Source organism: Megascapheus bottae, chromosome 12 (assembly GCF_031878675.1).
Source record: "Megascapheus bottae isolate mThoBot1 chromosome 12, mThoBot2.hap1, whole genome shotgun sequence".
Taxonomy (NCBI): Eukaryota; Metazoa; Chordata; class Mammalia; order Rodentia; family Geomyidae; genus Megascapheus; species Megascapheus bottae.
In genome coordinates this window covers 8,856,723-8,879,393 of record NC_143520.1, presented here as the reverse complement: position 1 = coordinate 8,879,393, position 22,671 = coordinate 8,856,723, and the positions used below count along the sequence as shown (strand labels likewise).

The 22,671-nt window shown below is 36.7% G+C and overlaps 1 protein-coding gene across 2 annotated transcripts in view; it reads right to left on the bottom strand.

Annotated features, from left to right (window-relative positions):
* Chn1 (chimerin 1) overlaps positions 1 to 22,671 on the bottom strand; it is a 137,810-nt gene that overhangs the window by 41,488 nt on the left and 73,651 nt on the right. For both annotated transcript variants that reach the window (XM_090342602.1, XM_090342603.1), the window contains exon 6: positions 18,880 to 19,168. In XM_090342602.1, the coding sequence (XP_090198728.1) occupies positions 18,880 to 19,168 (289 nt within the window). The remainder of the gene's footprint in view (positions 1 to 18,879; positions 19,169 to 22,671) is intronic.

Genomic DNA, 22,671 nt, shown 5'->3' with positions numbered 1-22,671 from the left:
TCTAATAAAAAGACATTTATATAGGTCTGATATTATTCCATGTAGAACAAAGAGCATGTATATAACATTGTTAATACCCTAGGGCAGTCAACTTTGTTTGTATATAGTTATGTTATAGATCTATACCTAAATAAATCAATCCTTTAAATTTCTAATCACATTTTTTTAAAGTCAGTAATCTTGAAGGGAAAGGAGGCAGTTGAGAATACCTGAGTTGCACAGATCCCAGCTATAGTGTAACTGTGCTTACCAGGCTCTTGGATATTTGCTGATGCAACAAAGAGGGGGAGCTATGTAAGACACTCAAACCCAGCTGTATTTAAAAGCAATAGCTACACTCTCAGTAAGGGACTATGGGAGGTGTATTTTTCCACTGCAGTTCTGTAACATCTTTCACCGGTCTCCTTGTGCTATAGAAACTAATTTTAATCTATTATAATGCTAATGTTATAACATACTTTAAAAAAATCTAAAATTCTATTATTGAAATGACCTAAAGGATGGAGGGTTTAGCTCTCAGTGGTAGACAGTATGCTTATGCTTACAGAAAGACCTGGATTCAATCTCCATTACAAGTACACAAATTCAACCAATTTACTAGTGTATTCTACAGGTGGCACAGCCCCATGTTTTTGTGCCCTAGTTTAATTTGGGCACAAACAATCTTTAAACTATGTTAGATATTTAAAATAATTATTTTTATAAACACAACCTTTTTAAAAAAAGTTTGAGTCCTTTTTGTTCATTTAAAACCATTTTAGGTAAATAAAAGGCAGGTGTTAACATTTAGAGCTATTGGGGTCTCAGTTTCACAAACTAATAACCTTATTAGATGGTTATATGATGTATAAGCCATATAACGAATGATTGTTGTCCTTAATGTACTATGTTGTCTCTCATCTCCTTTGCTGTCTCTTGGGTATCTCATATTGTTACAGTATCTCACTTTGTGATCTGATATATTGAATTTATTTGTATTTGGTTATTTGAAATTTGATAGGGAAGGGGGGAAAACCAAGACGGGTGGGGGGGTGGTGGGGGAGAGGGTAATGGGTACCAAGACATGTGAAAGGGTATCAATGTATGTGATATCTGGCAAATATCATGTAACCCTTTTATTAATTACAATAAAAAATTTAAAAGAAAAAAATGGTACTAATTCCAGGAGGAAATACAATGGAAAAAGTATCCCTTGCCTAACCTAAATTACTCTCCAGCTTATAACTAATTTGTCACGACTTAAAACATAAAGGCTCACCAATTCTTTATGTATAGAGACATATACAGCCTAAAATGACTTATATAGTTTTCAGTTGCACTAATTAGAAGAAAATTAAAGTCCAGCAATAACTGTGTTTTTCCCCAAGCTCCTAACTTAGAGAAAACAATCACATGTGTAACATTTTAAAAAAATCCCCAGGCCTTCAACTGAAATAACTAAAATTCAACCAAGCATAACAGTATTCATAGCAGTCACCCAGAAAACTATATCACAGTCAGGTAAAATAAGCATTTTATTAGTTAAAATAAGCATATTATTACTACCATAGAGTTGGTAGAGTTGTGTTGTACTTTTTAACTTTTCTAGTAATCAAGAAATACCAGGCTAGGCCCAGGAGTGTGGCCTAGTCATAGAGTGCTTACCTAGTATGCACAAAGCCCTAGGTCAATTCCTTGGTACCACATACACAGAAAAAAAAAAAAAAACCAGAAGTGGTGCTATGGCTCAAGTGGTAGAGAAAGAGCGTTAAGAAAGCTCAAGGACAGTGCTCAGGTCTCCTGAGTTCAAGCTCCAGGACTGGCAAAAAAAATACTGGGCTGGGCTAGCCTTACAAACTTGAGGCCCTGAATTCAAATCCAGAACTCAAAATTTAAAAAAAAAAAAAAAACAAAAAAGGAAGAATAAACAAAGAACTATAGTAAGGTCTCTTAACTATGACCTAAGGCAGTAAAGAGTCAGATAAGACTAGCTATGGGATTTGGTCACTGTTGTTTGTAAACAGTGGAAATAACTATAGCTGTAATGGTTTTGGGATAGGCCTACAAAACACAAAGGTTACTAGTTCTAAAACTCTGAAATGCTACCCATGTTCTAATGCCTGCCCCAATTACAAAAAAATCTGTATCACCCTTCCTTACATTTATCTAGCCATATCAATCTATTTAGATACTGAATACTTACATAAACTCTAGAAGGCATAATATTATTCTCAGTTTACAGATGAGACAACTGAGGTCCACAGAAGTGAAATTTTCAAAGCTGCATAGTTGTGAGGTGGCAGAGGTGGGCTCTTAAACACTATACTAAATCTACAGAGCAAACAAGAGAAAACTATAGAATCCTTCCTTTAGAAGTCATGGATCATTTGTACCAAGAAGATGTGATCTTGCTCACCTCTTCATTAACTTAGGGTACGATATTCTAACTCACATCACAGTTACAGAGGTAACTATTTATTTAGAATTGGGTCTTGCATATCTTCATATAAACATTCAATCTGGCATAGAAACTTGCACCAAAAAAGAAAAAAAAAAGCTCAATAAATATCTGGTTAAAAATAAAACCAGAAGGCGAGGAGTGTGGCCTAGTGGTAGAGTGCTTGCCTAGCTTGCACAAATCCCTAAATTCGATTCCTCGGTACTACATACACAGAAAAGCCCAGAAGTGGTGATGTGGCTCAAGTATAGCCTTGAGCAAAAAGAAGCTCAGGGACAGTGCGCAGGCCCTGAGTTCAAGTACCAGGACTGGCACAAGATAGACAGACAGACAGATAGATAGATAGATAGATAGATAGATAGATAGATAGATAGATAGATAGATAGATATAGATGGATAGATTTAAAAAAAAGAAAACTGTAAAACCAGAGCCGGGTGATAGTGGATCATGCCTGTAATCCTGGCTGAGATCTGAGGATCATGGTTCAAAGCCAGCCTAGAAAAACGTCTGTGAGGGGCCGGGAGTTTGGCCTAATGGTTAAAGTGCTTGCCTAACATGCATGAAGACCCGGGTTCGATTCCTCGGTACCACACACATAGAAAAAAGCCAGAAGTGGTGCTGAGGCTCAAGTGGTAGAGCTCTAACCTTGAGAAAGTCCAAGGACAGTGCTCAGGCCCTGAGCTCAAGCCCAGGACTGGCAAAAAAAAAAAAAAAAGAAAAAAAAAGAAAAACGTCTGTGAGATTATTTCCAGTTAACAACCAGAAAACTGGAAGTGATGCTGTGGCTCAAATGATAGAGCACTAGCCCTGAGCTAAAGAGCTCAGGGATAGTGCCTATACCCAGAGTTCAAGCTCCACAACTGACCAAAAACTTAAAACAATAAATTAATGAATGAATGAATGAATAAATAAATAAATAAAGCAGTTAAGCACCAGTGGCTCACACCTGTAATCCTACTGACAGGGGACAAGACGACTGAGGTTCAAAGCCAGCAAGGGCAGGAAAGTTTATGAGACTCTTATCTCCAACTAACTGTCAAAAAAAGCTGGAAGTGCATCTGTGGCTCAGGTGGTAGAGCACTAGTCTTGAGCAAAAAAGCTGAGATATAGCAACCAGGCCCTGAATTCAAGCCCCAAGATGGACACCAACCCCCAAACACACACAAAAACCCCAAAACAAATGAAGGCCTTTGTTTACATATGTATAAATGGATTAAAGTGAAGTCTGGATTATATGTGACTATGAAGTAGACTAAAGACCCAAGGACAATGTCCTCTATCATGTAAACTTCAGCTGCATTGAGGATATTATTATTCTGTAATTTTTACTTTAGCTTGTCCTGGCAAGAACTTGCATGCTCATGTGCTAAAGTAATACCATCAAATGCTGTTCACCTGAGAGGGCCTTAACAAATTATTCACACTAAGATATAAGTTTTCTTTTGTACTTAGTCTGTATTTAATGCATGACCAGGACTTAAGCCAAAGGAATAAATCTCTAACTACTGAACATAGGACTTACTTATAGTCATGAGAATATTCTCCAGAAAATTGGAAAGACCTCATGCAAATCATCCACCCCTTCCTGCATACCACTGCAAGGAGAGCACAGATTCATCAGCACAATACTGAGTCAGTATGCACTTCAACATCACCCTCCCTGGCAGGGCCTCAGGGCTGGGGGAGTAGCATCACTAGATTAACTCTTGTGTACTTAAGGTTCTGACTGTCGTTTATCAAAATCTTATAATTTCTATAGACTATTGAAACTGAGATATAAACAACATAGCTTTTCTTAAATCTCCAAAAATGAAGAAATAATATGAAGATTACCCATAATGATGGTTTCAAACAAATAAAGCTCATTACATATATATATGTAATATATGTGTGTATACATATATACATATATGTATATACACACACACACATATATATTTGTATACATATAAATATAGTCTTTTTTTTTGTCGGTCATGGGGCTTGAACTCTGGGACTGGGCACTGGACCCTGAGTTCTTCAGCTCAAATCTAGCACTCTACCACTTGAGCCACAGCGCCACTTCCAGTTTTCTGGTGGTTAACTGGACTTTTGTGCTGGGCTGGCTTTGAACCGTGATCCTCAGATTTCTGCCTCCTGAGTAGCTAGGATTAAAGTCATGAGCCACCAGCACTCAGCTCACATTCTTCCTCTTCCTCCTCCTTCTTCTCTTTCTTCTTCCTCTACTTTTCTTCTTCCTCCTCCTCCTCCTCCTTTTCTTCTTCTTTATTGTATTTTATCATTGAGATAATATATAGAAGGGTTACAGTTACATTCTTCAGGTAATGGGTGTATTACTTCTCAAACCTTGACACCCCTTCTCATGTTTCTGTCCCCCTTTCCTTCCCTGCCACCCCCTCCCAATCACCTTGTTTTCCCCCTTCCCTATTTCAAATAAATATATACAATATACCAGATAACAAAGTCAGATATAGTAATCTTGAGGGGAAAAAAGAGAAAATAAGTAACTTCACATAGTACATTTAGAACAATCACAAAGATAAAACTCTTGTTTCCATATCCTAGAGTTCATTTTGCTTAGCCTCATCCTGTGACATTGGTTCACGTTATTCTTATGTTCACCTCCTCGTGACTACTTTTAATTCATTAGAGTTAAGAATGAAATATACTCCAAGATACTTAACAACAATATTGCAGTTTCTACTGACATCAGTGTGACAATGAATGAGTAGAAATACGTTGCAGTTTAGTTGTGAAATTGGTAAGATGGATATAATTTCTATTTTATAGATGAAGAAATAGAAGCTTGGAGACATTAAGTATCTTGGCTAAAGGACAAGAAATAAAAAATAGGGCTTAAATTCAGATTTCTATGTCTTCAAATTCTGTCTTTCCTCTTGACCATCAGACTTTCATATTACCTACAGATAACATGTACTTTTGAAAAATTACCACCATAATGAATTCTTCCATCATTAATACTTGAACACCTCTCACATCACTAGGTATTTTACTATATTTGAATTTATAGTATCTACCAGATGCAACAATCACTTAAAGTTTCCAAAAGCACTTTCGGTTGAACACTAGACTTTTATTTTTAGAACTTTAAAATCTTGTAAGTTATGACGGGATAAATTTTTATGTTGCACAAGGAACTCATACATTCTGCCAGGGCTTTAAATTTTTATGTTACTACAACAGTCATATTATAATTCCTAACTCAGTCTTCATTACACAGCTCCTTACCATTAACACAATGTCCACCAAAGAACCCACATAATATTCACCAGAACAGTAACAGTAAGGTACATCAATGTATTAATTTTTAAATATAATATTTTAAAATATACTATGCTTCAGTACTACTGCTGAAAGCTATCTACTCAAACCTCAGCCCTGATAGACTCCATACTATGTAAACACACATTTTAAAACCTAATGCAAACAGAGAACATCCATAATATTCCTTCTTTTAAGAAATACCAGAACAATCATAAACTCTTCAGAAGAAACTTGGAGGGAGCTTCTCTTTTTGTCTAGGCCTAGGTGCTATCCCTGAACTTTTGTGCTCCAGTCTGGCACTCTACCACTTGAGCCACAGCTCCACTTCCAGCTTTTTGGTGGTTAACTGGAGGTAAGTCCCATGGAGTTTGTTTCATCAGTTGGCTTTAAATGTCAATCCTCAGATTTGAGCCTCCTAAGTAGCAAGGATTATAGGTGGAAGCAACCAATACCTCATTCTTTTTTTTTTATTTCAATGTACAGAGGGGTTACATTTATAGAGGGTGCATTACTTCTCACATATTGGTATCCCTTCTTATGTTTTTGTCCCCATTTCCCTCCCCCTCCTCCCCTCATTTTTCCCCTCAGCACCTCACTCTTAAGCAAACTTTTAAAACTCTACACTGATCCCCACCATGGCAAGGAAGAGAAATGGAGCAACACACAGCTTGGTTGCATTTCAAAATCTAGGCATATTTGAGGTTTTTCCTCAGTAATCGTCTTTTTAGAACTGAATACTATACCTATGGACAACAAGGGGCTACTATATTTATTCATTAGTAAATCCTCAGAGAGAAGCGCTTTATAGTTCTGATTACTGGAAACAACACAGCTTTGGAAAATAAAATGAAAGATGATAGTCTTATCCTTCCCAATACCTGGTCAGTAGTGGTGATGGTTATGTGGTGATCATCACAGCCAGCCTTCTTAAAGAATAGCTGAAACCGACCAAAACAGGAACCTCCTCTCCATTCTACTACCTATAGGCCACTAGAGGACTGTACCACCATTTTGACTTTTTGTTTTCACTAAGTTTTTGCTATTACTGTTCTGCAACAATGAAGAAGGTGAAGCATTCATCAATAAGGTGAGCATTACATCTGGTACAAAATTCATAAATCATAAATATTCTAGCTTTTTCAAAGAGATTTTAGTTGTAATATGCATATAAAAAACACGACTAAAAAGTAGAATCAGGTTGATACTATCAGGAATATTTTTAGATTTCAAACTGCCACATAAGGTTACTTAAAGTTAGTGCACTTCAGCAAACATTTTGCCCTGACCAATTTAACACAGGCACCCCAAAGTCACAAAATAAAGCTAACACTTGTATTTTTAGTTTTCTCACTCCTCCACTGACTTCTGTTGGTTAGACTGGGATGAAATTTAAGTGATTTGATTATTTTAAAAGAATGTGCTACAGATGTAATCAAATTTAAGTCGTAAAAAAAAGCTGTTTCAATATACTGCAAGGGAAGAAAAAGGAACTGTAGTTTGATTAGAATATTTGGGTTGAAATTTATTTAAAATATTCAGCATAAGCCTCAATCTGATGTTGAGTCACAGAAGGAAGCATGGAGAGATTCATACATACTTTATTATGTGGAAATGGCAACTGTGGCCTAACAGGAAAATATTAACCTTCCTCAAACAATTATGCCAGAAGAAAGATAAATAGGAGCATAATTCATATGTACATGAATTGTCTATTTCACAGCCAGACATGAATTTGTCTACTTTGTGTATACTGACTGTTTTCCATCAAGATAACGATGGAAAAATAGTTTGCTTTAGGGCATTTTCTAAAATAAATGCTTTATATCTTATACATAATACTTCATTTTATGAGATTCTTGTTAGTTCAAAGGATCCTAATGAAATTAATAGAGAACTTGAACAATCCATAATTTAGATGCTCTTCTTCATGTAGAAGAATCAGTAGATTCCTTGTTTTTACTGTGTCTCACTCAATATCTTAACAATGATTTGAGACATCTGGATGACACCTACAAGAAATCACTATTTGAAAATAAAGCAGAAAGTCAACTGGCTCTTATGAGACTAAGTTGTCAGGAATATACAGTAATTGAAATTAGTCTAAAGTAACACTAGAATAAACTAAACCTGTTAACCTTGATAACCTGTTAATCTTGATAATGTAGCTTGCTAGTAGAGTCAGGCCTCAGGTGGGAAAGCATTTTCAGAGGCCTCCTTTGGGCATGTAAGCCTCTGCTTAACTTAGATAAATAAACTTAAAAACAAATACAACACATCCTCTTAGAGCGCCATTTTTTTTTCTCAGTAGTAATTAAAAATGTGTTGACACTGACAGTCGTAGGTACATTCTCAGAAGTTTGGAGACACCCTCTTGGGTCCATGTATATCCCTGTTCACTATCAGTTGCTATTAGTGGCGGCATTTTGCCACCAAAATAGTGGCAAGGGGTAGTAAATCCCTGGTCTTGATTGCCTAGGTAGCTTTAAATAGCATTTAACTTTACCAACCTCAGATCTTTAGTTGCTTGGTTAGTGTAAACTGTCTTCCTTTTTCTGGCTTTGGTGGAGGGAGAGATTAGCAAACAGATAGTTCTCACATTGAAATGTCATTAAAAGGCAGAAATTGCATCAGGCTTCATTTGAACTTTCCTTCTTGCTCACAAGAGCCAGTTGACTTTCTGCTTTATTTTTGAATAGTAATTTCTTGTAGGTGCCATCCAGATGTCTTAAATCATTGTTAAGATATTGTAATGTATAGAGGGGTCACAGTTACATTCACTAGACAGAGGGTACATCACTTCTCACACACTGACACCCCCTCTCATGTTTTTGTCCCCATTTCCCTCCCCCACAACGTGGTCCCAATCTTCTTGTTTCCTCCCCTTCCCTATGCTATTTCAAATAAACAAATAAATGTATATACAATATGCCAGGTAACAAAGTCAGATACAGTAACAATATGAGATTTAACAAAGGGCAAAACAAGAGAAGAGAAATAACATAGTACATTAAGAACAATAATCACATAATACAAAGCTCTTGGTTTCCCTCATTTGTAATAATTAGTACAAACCTAGAACACTCCTAGCAGAGGACTATAAAAGCTCAAAAGCTAGATTCATAAGGCCATATAGGATGAGGCTAAATGAAAGGATCTTCAAAATGTAGAACCAAAATGATTTTCTTAAATTAATTCAAGTATTTTGTCACAAAACAAAAAACAAACAAAAGGCATACAAAACCAAGACATGTGGAAGGGTATCAATGTACGTGAATTAATGCACCTTCTATCTGGCAAATATCATGTAACCCTTTTATTAAATACAATAAAAAATATTAAAAAAAACTTCCTAACATTAAAATAAAATGAAACAATAAAAAAAGAATATTCACAGTAAAATGCTAATAACAAGCATTCAGATGAAATGATAAAAATCTGAAGTGGTCAACTTGAATTCAAGTCAACTGTTGAAAATGCCAAAGTGTACAAACTTGTCTTGAATAATGTGCTATGCTTTATATTATAAATCGTAGTTACCAATAATTTTCTTAGTACATAAATGAATATTAATAATTTTATAGGGCTCAATTATAAAAGCTTGAAAATCTGATATCTTATTCTATGAAATATACTACTGTTTAATATGCTTATTTGAATTACTGTCTGCTTCGCACATTTATGTGTAATTCACACTGTGATACAGGTATCTTCTTTATATAGCAGTTCTTTCTTTGTTTGTTTCTTTTTTATTGTGATTAATAGAAGGGTTACGTTATATTTACCAGATAGAAGGCACATAACTTCACAAACATTGATACCCTTTCTCATGACATGGTCCCCATTTCCCTCTCCCCTCCTCTCTCTCCCCTCCTCTCTCCCCCCTGCTCATCTTGTATATAGCAGTTCTTATTGCTGTTGTTCCTAGGAAAGAAATGAGACTTTGAGACTGGAGAAAAAAACAGGAATGGAATTCTTCATGGTGCTGCCTGGTGCCACTGTTGTAGTTCACAGTTAAGAGCTACAGAGGTACATTCCCCTCAACTGACCACGAGTGACAGCGGAGGAGGAACACTTCCTTACCATCTACTTCAATTTACATTTGGCTTAGGAGTCCTTGAGACGGGAACCTTAAACAAGCTACCATCCCTAATAAAACCACTGCCAAACACATCGTGTTCCTTTGCTCTCCTATTTTCCTAAATGATGATCTGAGAAATTTTACATGCTAAAGTCTGAGATATCAGATGTGTTTTATAATAAAAAGCATGCAGTGAATGTGAGACATTAGCGTCACATCAACATCTAAAAATAAATATCCTGATAGAAACCCCATCACAAGTTACATGAGGCAAAAGTAGGGTGGGATTTTCTACAAAGAAGCAAGAGAGAACTTTCTGGGGGTAATTCAATGTTATATATTTTGATTGAAGCAGTGGTCGCAGGGCTATAAACGTTAAAACTCATCCAACTATTCATGTGTGCACCTTACATAATTTATATCTCAATAAAAGATAGCTTTTAAGAAATTCTTAAACATGAGGATATAGGTTTATTTGTAAAGTTACACTGTTACAAATTAAAACAGAACTCATTAAGATTCCTGGTTACAGCCCCAAACCATTTCAAAGGTAATAAGTAAACTATAGTCAGAGCAAGGATCCCTTCCTTGCTGAGTGGGCGAAAGGAAAGAAGATGCAAATCTCTTAAGAAGGTGCTAAACGGTTTGCAGCTTCTCTAAAGGCCTTTGATTTGGGAGTAGAATTGTACTATAGGTGACCTTTTTAATCAAAGATTGTCGACAAATAAGCCACAATAACTTAAAAGTTATCAAGACAATGATTAAGTTGGATGAGATGTAAATTTAATTAATGTGAGCCATCAGCAAACTTACAGGATTTAGTGAATTTATTGTGAATGGTTTTAGAAACTAAGGAAATTGGGCTGATTCAGTCAGGTAACGAACCACAGTAAAAATAGTGTAATAGTATAGATGTCCCTTGATATAGCTGGGAGACTGATTCTATGCTCCCAATGAATATTAAAAAAAATCCATGCATGCTCAAGTCCCTTGCCTAAAAGAATATTGGTGCATGATCTAGTTGTAACTTCCAGCATAAGAGATTACTTACAACATATAATGCAATGTAAATTCTATGTAAATAGTTATTAGGTTGTGCTGTTTAGGGAATAAAGACAAGGAAAAAGGATAAAGATGGATTTCATAAAAACTACTGTTGGATAGTTGGATGAAACCAACATTGTGGACCAACAGGGGGCTGAGAACACATATAACAAGAGATCCACAAGCCAGGCACTACTGGCTCACACCTGTAATCCTAGCTATTCAGAAGTTCTGAGGATTGCGGTTTGAAGCCAGCCTGGGCTGTCTCCAACTCAGAAAAAGCCAGAAGTGGCACTGTGGCTCAAGTGGTAGAGTGCTAGACTTTAGCGCAAAGAGGCTCGGGGACAATGCACAAGCCCCGAGTTCAAGTCCAAGGAGTGGCAGGGAAAGGGGGGGGGGAGACAGACAGACAAACAGAGAGAGAGAAAGAGCGAGAGAGAGCGAGAGAGAGCGCGAGAGAGAGAGCACGTACGCGAGCGATGGGGGGATGTCTACAATTTCTTGTTGAAATAATCAATTATTGCAATGTAATGTTTCAGGTTTCAGCATTTTTGACCAGTTCTAGTAACTTGAAAGAGGTCTTAATGGAGTTTAAGAATGAATTTGTGAGGCCAAATAAAAAAAAGGAAATTTGCATCACTTGAGTAAGTAAAAGTTCCAGGGCTTGGCTACAATTGTCTGGTAACTCTGAAGTCTTAATATTAGGAGTAAAAATAATTAAATCCAAATAAAAAAGGGAACTATGATGAAGAAAAAAAAGCACATTGAGCTTGGGATTATTATAGGGATTTATTGCAATCACAGAGCTAATCTTTCAGAATTGTTTAACATATGTGAAGAAGAAGCAAAGTCAGATTAAGCTCAGTGATCTCAACATGCTTTGTATCATAAATCAGTGCTATATTCCTAAAAGCTACAAGAGAAGATTCTGATCTGAATAAGACAAGCAAAGTGAATTTTGCCACTCGTCATATTTCTCTACCAAAATGACCCTGAAACAGCAACTGTGAAAGATTTCTAATAGCTTCTTTTCCCATCTTCAAATCAGTAATTTAAGATTAATTTTATTTTTCATTGGCCCTGATACAGAAAATATCCCCAAACTGCAGCTGGTTTAGAAAATTACAATTTGGTTTTCTGTTTTGAATTTGGCTTGGTTCTCTGAAAAGGAACTGATGTGTTTATCTTCCATCTTCTTCTTTCCATCTGGTTTTCCCTAGTGCCTTTCAATTACTAATCCTTTCTGTGGGTGATAAGATGGAAGGACAGAGGAGACTCACATAAAATGCCCCAGATCCTAATGGGACTTTCTTTAATAATTACAGCATTGGATTCTACATGAAGTCTATAAGTTTCCAACACTTGAGTAGTAGCTCTGAACTTGGTGTAGTATAACTTGTCATCTTGTCTTCTTTAGACACATCTCTGAAGAGGTGCATTAGCTCTCACCTCCACAGGTGTAAGCCATTAGCACCCAGCTAACAATCAAAAATATTTTTAAAAGCTGAACATTCGTGGCTCACACCTGTTGTTCTAGCCACTCAGGAGGCTGGGATCTGAGGGTCATGGTTCAAAGCCAGCCTAGGCAGGAAAGTCTGTGAGACTCTTATTTCCAATAAACTACTCAAAAAAATCTGGAAGTGGCTCAAGTAGTAGAGTAGTAGCCTTGAATAAGAAGCTCAGGGATAGCGCCCAGGCCCTGAGTTCAAGACCCAGGACCGGCAAACAATAATAATAACAACAACAATGATAATAAGATTAAAGAGAAAACTGAACCAGCTGTTTTTAATTAGTACTTGGACTAATAAATGGGCATCTGAGTTTCTCTGATCTCACAGTCCAATATTGCTTCATGTAGCACCTTCCATTCTCAAGGAAGATCACATTATAGAATGTCATTCAAATTCAATGGCATCCATACACTCCTTATTAGATACTGGAGCACATTTAGAATTAGGAAGGTAGGAGCATGTACAAATTTTATTTATACATAAATTTTATTTATATAACTGGCAAACATTGATTAGCCATAAAAAAAACAATCTCTGGTTTCTTCAGCAGGACATATACAGTTATCAAATGTACTGTTACATGTAGTATACAGAAATTGTAGTTGTACTCATAATTTATTTACAAAACTGGCTTTTAGATACAAGTAAGTGAGTCTATGTACATTTCAAAGTTCTTGAAGGGTCTATTTAACCTCTGATCCCAATATTTACTAAGGTACAGTAAAGACATATAAAGGAAAGGCTAAGAAAGAATATGAAGAGCTGAAGCACAAACAAGGAAGGTCCAAAAAGAGAAGTTCAAAAGAGGGTGAAGGTTCAAAATCATGACCATAGTTTGTATGTACTGCTTCACGCCTCCCTTTTTCCATTAAGATAATGTGGAGATGTATAAGATGCTACATATGTCCAAAACAAAGTGAAAAAAAATAATAGCTACTATGTGAGAGACTAAGCCAATAACAACCAGATTGCTCATGACCATTTTGGTGTTCCGTTTTATAGAGATATCCAAAGAATTCCAGTCATTGTGGCAATGTATGGTAGGCCTCAATTACATTTAAACTGCAAAGTTCAATATGCATGTAAGCTAAAGATTCCAAAGAAGTCTTCCAAAATGTGAATTTAAATGCAAAGCAAATTCTTTAAAAATAAATTATAAAAATATGCCAAACATTACATTCACTACAAACTTACAGAAAAAATGCTTTATACATACATGCACATATTATTTAGCTTGCTGAAGTTCCATAAAATGGAAACACTCATTTTGTACATCCCTGCCATCTAGGCATCTTTACAAGTGTAATGGTTAAATTTAGATGACTAATCCAAAGTGAAAGACATTCTGCCTAGATTCACAGTCCTAGCTCAGTGTGGTTTATAAAATGCAAATTACATATTTGATTTGACAGTCTGCATTGTTCACACTTATATAAGATATTTTCCATAGCATATTTTGGGGAAGATTTAACTTGTATGATTATTAAGTATGAAACTACTATTAAAACTAGTGGTTCCGTATATTTTGAGGTAAACTTATTATATTTACTAAACCATTTAAATCCAGTTCCAAGATAAATAAGAAGAACTAACTAATAAAGCTGGGCCCTTGGCCAGTCAGACTGCTAAGTTAAGCAATTTTAGATAAGCATATTTTGGGGGAAGATTTAAAATTATATGATTTAGTAAGTATGAAATAATTATTACAACTATTAGTTCAGTATCTTTTGAGGTAAACTTAGTATATTCACTGCATGAAACAAGAAACCATTCAAATCAATTCCAAGATAAATAAAAAGGACTAAGAAAGCTGGGCTCTTGGCCAGTCTAGTCTGCTAAGTTAAGCCATTTTAAACAAGAAGGAAGTCTGGCTTCCCAACATGCTCCAGTTTCACAATTAACTGCATCACAATGCTTTAATTTTTTTCTGGAGATTAAATATGGGGCCTATGCTTGCTAGGTAGGCATCCTACTTCAATCCAACCCTTCTTGTCTTTGTCAATAAAAAAATAGGTTCTTTTGTGTATACTTGGTTGGTTTGGGTCACAACTTACCTACGTATAAGTTTCATCTAGCTAGGATAATAGACACATGTTACTGCTACTATATCTAGCTATTGAGAAAATGGTCTCAAGTTCATGACTGGGCTGTCATCAAACTGTGATCCTCACAATTACTGCCCCCAAGTAGCTATTATTATAGACATAAGCTACTGGCACAATGTTTTAAAGTTTGTAAAGTTTCCAACTGATACTTCAAGTTTAATAAACAAACATCACACAAGAAAAATGGTATAGCTATCACCTGGAAAGAAATTGCTTTCTCACAACAGGCCACCAGATTTCCTAGGGACAAGGAATTCAGAGTTTAACTCTTTGTGGCAAAAAAAAAAAAAAAAAAGGCGTTATGGCAATGAATCACCTAATGGACCATTCACAAAAATTTAAGATGCAGAACTTGCAAAACACACACATGTAGAAATTTGTGTCAATTATGAACAAAGACCTTAAGAAATTACCTTCTACAAAAATTTCTAGAGTAGTTTTCATGAAACACTGTTTTCCAAAAATGTTCTCAACAGGGTAATTCAAATAAGTTGGGGAGCCCTGTTGGAGAAGCATGGTCACATTAGGGCATTAGTAAAGGACTATAGAAAAAGAGTAATCATTTAGGGTAGGGAATGGTGAGCTCATGCTTGTGATCCCAATTATGTAAGAAGTGTAGTGTGGAGGTTTATGGTCTGAGGCTGCGCCTGAGGGGGGGACAAGATCTCATAAAAAAAATTAATAAAGCAAATAAGGGATATGTGGCAAGGTATTTGTTTCAAGTGGTACAATGTTTGCCGAACAAGTGAGAGGCCCTGAGTTTAAACTTCAATACTGAGCACCTACAAGAAACAAGCTTTTAAGATTTATCCAGTCAAAAGATTTATCCAATCTATCAGAGTATTGAATGTTTTGAGGTAAGTATGTGTGATTCAAGTTTTGTAGAAAACTGAGCTCATATGAAGAAATGTGAATCTAGACAGACTAGCTAATAAAATTGGTTTGAGGATAAACTAAAAACATATTTTGATTTTAGTGCTCTACAAGGGTATTTGCTCCTTTAACATATTCCTTGAATCACAGACTATAAGAACCACATCTTAAAGATCATCTAGTCCAATGATGTTCTAATAGCAGAGAAGTAGAATCTCAAAGGAACAAAGAAGTTGACCCAACAGGACATTTAAAATCCATTCTTCTAGCAGCACAAGTGCCTAACTCTTAATTATAATTATCAGCATCTTCTCTAAGTGTACAAACACCTATAAGGCCGATACTTTTTGTCTCTGAAGTACAGGCATCATAGACAAGAGGTACTTTAGCTATTACGGATCTATTTAAAATATTATTAAACCATTCCCATGTTAACAGATATTTTATATCAAACATGATTGTTTTTACTTACAAATGTCATCCACTGTGACAGGGAATCAATGTTTCAAGCTGTTGAACAGGTCATCATCCCTGTCCTGTTGGATGACACCTGTAAATAAAATAAATCTATTTTTGAGTGAGATTTTTAAGCCAACTAAATTTAAGATGCATGCAGTTTCTAAAAAAGTTGAAAATATGATCTTTAACAATGCATTGCTGGAGGATAGTTCCCAGCGACAACTATTTCACTGTGGTTACCACTGGCCCTGAGCATAGGACAATGCAGGGAATGTAACATATAGTGTTGCCAGGATACAAAAGCAATCATGTCTCCCTGCATGAGAAGAGTCCTTCAGGTGTTATCTAGTCAGCCTTCTGCCTTTTTGAGTATCAGTTCTACTCTAGAGGAGGGACAAGCAAGGTTCTGTTAAGTTAAATAGCTCACTTAGTATTATATAGCTAAATGTCTTGCTCAAGTACTTAGGAATAGAAAAGTGTATTCACGAAACATTCATATAGGTTATCATTAAGTGATCAATTTTGAAAGACTTAAATATTTAGTTAATGTTGTCACAGAATATTTTTTTTTGCCAGTCCTGGGGCTTGAACTCAGGGCCTGGGCCCTGTCCTTGGAATATTTTTTGCTCAAGGCTAGTGCTCTGCCACTTGAGCCACAGCACCACTTCTGGCTTTTTTTGAGTATGTGGTATGAAGGAAATGAACCCAGGGCTTTGTTCATGCTGCGTGAGCACTCTGCCACGAGGCTAAGCTCCCAGCCCCAGAATAGAATATTTTTAAAGAGGTATGTTTTGTTTGTTTGTTTGTTTGTTTATTGTCAGTCCTTGGGCTTGAACTCAGGACCTGGGCACTGTCCCTGAGCTTCTCATACTCAAGGCTAGCACTCTACCATTTAAGTCGAGTGCCACTTCTGGCCTTTTCTGTTAATGTGGTACTGAGGAATCAAACCCAGGGCTTCATGCATGGTAGACAGGCGCTCTACCACTAAGCCACATTTCCAGCAGCCCCTTGATATAGAATATTACAGCACATGGGCATAGAATATGTCAAAAGTACAAGCATTTAAAAATGCTTTGGATGAAAAAAATAAAAAAATAATTAAAAAATGCTTTGGATGGAAAGATCAAGCATCAGTGAGAAAATCGGAATGAGATGGTACAAACAACACTACTAAACATAACATGCATTTGCCATTTTCAAACCAGCCTATTTCCAAGACTTGTGGCTCCAGATCAATATAATATGAAAAACTTTTTCCTACAAAACAAATTTCTACAGTCTATAATTTAAACCATTTGGCTTCTCTGTAACCATAAAACACACTAATCTAAGTACAATCAGTAAGAAACTAGAATTTGGGCTGGACAATAAACATTCTAAATTTTCACTTATTCCACAGCTTTGAGGAAGCTGCCTTGAGGTAATGTGACTCCAATGATAATCATGCAGCTCAGACTGAGGGCCAAGCACTCCAAGTGTTTTACACAAACAGACATCTAATCCTCACAACTGGTTACTGCAACTTTACAAGTAACATGATCAAAACAAAGAAATTAAGCAACTTGTAAACAAATCTATTTGTTGACAGAATCCAAATTTAAACTCTATTGCATTTAATCTAGCAACCAAAATTCTTGAAATAATAAGCAAATTCACAAAATTCTAATTAGAATACATAAAACTCCCATAACTACATTTCATACAACATGAAACCTAAGAAAATTTTCTCATTCTCTGGGGAAAAAGGAATGTGAGGAAAGTGATGAAAATTTCAAAGGTAAAATATTCTTTTTTTATTGTAATTAATAGAAGGGTTACAGTTATATTCGCCAGATAGAAGGTGCATTATTTCACAAACATTTATACCCCTTCTCATGTTTTGGTCCCCATTTCCCTCCCCCACCCCCTCCCTTCCTCTTGTTTTCCCCCTTCCCTTTTCAAAGGTAAAATATTCTTAATGCCAAAGAATTAGAACCATTTATCTGAAAGACATTTTAATTAAAACATGACAACTAAAAACTTGAATTAAAATTTAAAAGGAAAACTTTCTGCTCAAATTACTTCTTAAGATCTCTCTTAAGATCCTCCTTTGTACTCAAGGTCGATTTCCCCAAATAGTTAACATTTAACAGACTAAATTAAGTCATATGCATTAAAAATAAACTTGCTAAAGAACAGAACTACAGCCAGGAGCTGGTGGCTCCCACTTGTAATCCTAGCTACTCAAGAGGCTGAGATCTGAGGATCGTAGTTTGAAGCCAGGCCAGGCAAAGAAGTTCCCATGAAACTCTTATCTCCAATTAACCACTCAGAAACTCGAAGTGACACTGTGGTAGACCACTACCCTTGATCACCCAGGCCCTGAGTTCAAGCCCCCACAACCATCAAAAAGAGAAGCCAGGCGTGGTGTTCACACCTGTAATCCTAGCTACTCTGGAGGCTGAGATCAAGGCTCAAAGCAGCCAGGCACAAAAAGACCAGATGTGGAGCTGAAGAGCTCAGGGACAGTGCCTAGGCCAAATTCAAGCCCCATGACCCACGAGAGGAGAGAGAGAGAGAGAGAGAGAGAGAGAGAGAGAGAGAGAGAGAGAGAGAGAGAGAGAGAGAGAGAGAGAGAGAGAGAGAGGAGAGAGGAGAGAGGAGAGAGAGAGAGAGAGAGAGAGAGAGAGAGAGAGAGAGAGAGAGAGAGAGAGAGAGCACGCACAGAACTACTTATACAATGAATTACCTTTAAGGAAAAAAAAAAAAAGGTAATGTCACCCCTCCATTTCTTATATTAGCTGCTATCTAATCCTGATTGTAACTTATGCTTCTGAATAAAACTCCTGAATGTTCTTACTAGGGAATACTTTTCCAAACTAAAACTGATAAAAACAGGAAGAAATGCAGTAATAAAAAAATTTTTTAAAAGGCCTGACATATTTTAACAAATAATGTATGCAAAGCTTACCACTACAAAAACTAGAATTATGAAAAAGGCATTCAATTTTTAAATAACGTGTTGAGAAATGAATTGTGGCAATAATAGCTCTCTGAAGAAGTCCCCAAACAGAAAAAAAATACAGTGTGGTTTCATGGTAGCTTACCCTTTTCTCAGATACCCCATCCTGGCCTGTAGCATCTCTCTCATCATTTGTCTCTTTCACGATTGCCATATGTTTTTTGTATGCTGGCTCTCTGTTTAAAGTTGTGTATCCTACGTGCTCATAAATTGGGTTTATCGTCATCTTGGCAATGTATTCTGCTGCCTTGGTTTCAATATAGAGAGTAATCAAGCCATCAGTCACCAGATCGTGGATAGACTCAAAGCGTTTCTCCCCAACAAAGTGCTTTCCATCGTAGTAGAGCCTGAAGTTTCTGGTCTGACTTCCAAATCTGCCTCAATGAAATGGGAAAGATGTTTTTAAGAAAAGTAAGTAAGTGAATTCTGACAAAATTCAAAATCTAAACAAACCATTGCTTGCTTTATGTATATCTCATTGCTTAAATTAGCTGTGTCTAACCTCCATGAATCATGTGGAATATATAAAATGAAAACTACTATTTATTTATTTTTGTTGTTGTTAACAGTACTGGGATTTGAACTCCAGGACCTGCAGCCCTGGCTTTTGTTCATTGTTTTTAGAGACTGGGTCTTGTTTCCTGGCTAGGCTTGCATCTGGGCTCAGTTAACCTGTCCTGGCAAAATGAAAACTTTCTGATCAAATTACTTCTGAAGAGAGAAATCTACCTCTATCCAACTTGCAGTAACAGAAATAGTGAGAAGCATGCTAACCCAAGAAAACATTATTTGTTTTTATTTTTTAAGTACTTCAACATATCTGTCAGAAAAGCAGAAGAAAATACATATCATACTGTATAAAAAACATACATTCAACATTAATTTGGTCAACTCCAGTATATGAAATTTTCATATTAACGTTTTGTAGTCAAGTTGAGCAATACAAATATTTAATGTTATTTTATAGCAGCATTCATTTAGAATGAAGACCCATTTACAGTGAAAGTCTCATCAGACAGATGCCAACAATCACTATACTAGAGATGGCTCTATAACCAGAGTTAAACAGGCAGGAGGGCAGAGAAACAGAGTTGTTGGATTTTTGTATTTGGTTTTGACTTTGGTACCAGACCTGGATGCTGTCCTTGGACTTCTTTTTCTCAAGGTTAGCTCACCTCTTGAGCCACAACTCTACTTCTGGCTTTTGGTAGTATACTGGAAATAAGAATTTCATAAAGAATTTCCTGCCCAGGCTGGCTTCAAACTGTGATTCTCAGATCTTAGCCTACTGAGTAGCTAGGATAATAATTGTGAACCACCAGTGCCAAATGAAACTCACTTTTGTTGTTTCTGGCCACTGGTACAAAACTTCCTTCCCACTGTCACTCTTCTGTGTATGCTAGTTAATTAAGGGCAAGAACTGCTCAAGATACAGAAAGCATATAAGTCACAAAGTAGGACATTGCACAAATGCTTGAAAACATACTTTCATAACTAGATGATAGCTTCCTTTTTTCATAATTTCATTATTTTTCATTTTGAAGCCAAATGGATTCAAGCCTGCATGACTATCAGCAATGCTCCTGCCAAAATGGCTGCCCTAATACAAAAGCTGATCCCCAAAGACAGAAAAGGGTGCAGTGTCACAAACTCCTTCAGTTAACCCTGAAAGAGCTGAATTCAACACTAAGAAAATTCATAAAGCTACCATATTTCCATTTTCTTGTCAAAAACACAATGAAGAGATAAATCACAAATTAAAATTATTCTGTTTGAAAAAAGTACAAAATGAGACTGCAAGCTTGCAACACAACATTATCATAATATTGATTATATACCAAATAAGAGTAAGAACCTTACTTTAAAAACAAAAAAAGCTGGGGGCCAGTGACTCACACCTGTAAACCTAGCTACTCAAGAGGCTAAGATCTGAGGATCTCAGTTCAAAGCCAGTCCAGCACTGAAGTCCATGAGACTCTTTATCTCCAATTAACCACCAAAAAACCGGAAGTGGTGCTGTGGCTCAAGGGGTAGGGTGGTAGCCTTGAGCTGAAGAGCTCAGAGACAGGGCCCAGGCCCAGAGTTCAAGTCCCATGAGGACCAAAAACAACAAAAAAACAAAAACCCACACACAAGAATTTAGCCTTTACTAATTATTTAATCCAGAATCGAATATAATACACATCCCAGCCCTCTTTACCTATAATTCAACCATCTTTTGGTTCTTAAAAAGCAATTACATTTTATTTATATCCAAGTGAATGACTATATAACTACATTTTCCCGACCTCCATTTTCCTCTAACATTAAAAACCTACAGAGAGAGAGAGAGAGAGAGAGAGAGAGAGAGAGAGAGAGAGAGAGAGAGAGAGAGAGAGAGAGAGAGAACGCGTGCTGATTCTGTAGCTTTAACTCAGGGCCTAGGCACGTTTCCTGAGCTGCTTTTGCTCAAGACTATCATGCTACCACTTAAGCCAAAGCTCTACTTCTGGTGGTGGTTTTGTTGTTGTTTCTCTTTTTGTCGTTTATTGGGGATAAAAGTCTCACCAACTTTCCTGTTTTGAACTGCAATCCTCAGATCTCAGCCTCCTGAGTGAGTAGCTAGAATTACAAGTGTGAGCCATCAGTGTATGGCCCAAGTAAATTTTTTATCCTGTCTAAAAAATTAGCAAAGTAAAATTTCTAGAGCAATTTTAAATATTAATTTTTCCTGTTTAATGTTATTATTTTCTTTTTGCTGACATAGTTGCTATTTACAAATAAACATAAAAAGCTACTTTAAAATTTTAATATGCTCTTACAATAAGGGGCACACGTACTCTGACATCACTATAGTCACTTATAGTTCAGTTATATCAGAGGCATTTCAAAGAAGACTCCTCCCTTTTACTCCCACTAGGGTTTATGATTTTATCCTGCATTTCTACAGTGAATATGATCCTTAAAATAGACTATTCAGGCAATAGTGTGAGTCACTTATCACAGGTCTTATGAAATCTGGGAAGTGCGGGCAACATAAGGGCATGAAAGGAAGGTGGCTAAACTACTTCACATGAGCTGGGCACAGTCTGATTAAAAGAATGAAGCATGCCAGGGGACCAGTGGATCATGCCTGTAATCCTAGCAACTTAGGAGTCTAAGATCTGAGGATCACAGTTCAAAGCCAGTCTGGACACAAAAGGCCATGAGGCTCTTATCTCCAGAACACAGCAAGTGGTGCTTGGCTCAAGTGGTAGAGCACTAGCATATCAACGTAATCAACATGAACTCCAAGATCCAGAAACAACAGATTCTTAATATATCTTGGATGTAATTATGTTTTTGGTTTTTTTTTGCCAGTCCTGGGCTTGAGCTCAGGGCCTGAGCCTTGTTCTTGGACTTTCTCAAGGCTAGAGCTCTACCACCTGAGCCTCAGCACCACTTCCAGCTTTTTTTTCCTATGCATGTGGTACCAAGGAATCGAACCTGGGTCTTCATGCATGCTAGGCAAGCACTCTACCACTACGTCAAACTCCCGGCCCCTATGTAATTATGTTTTCTCTTTTCTCTCAGTTTTCTATATCTGTGTATAAGATTATTCGATCTGGGCCAGGGGTTTGGCCTAGTGGTAGAGTGCTTGCTTAGCATGCACAAAGACCCAGTTATGAATCCTCTGTACCACATACATAGAAAATCCAGAAGTGGTGCTGTGGCTCAAGTGGTAGAGCACTAGTCTTGAAGAAAGCCCAAGGACAGTGCTCAAGCCCTGAGTTCAGTCCCAAGATTGGCAAAAAAAAAAAAAAAAAGATTATTTGATCTATGGAAGAAAAGCACAGAAACATCAGGATAAAGGATGAACTAATGCAACACTGATATCCACTTGACACTAGGTTGATAT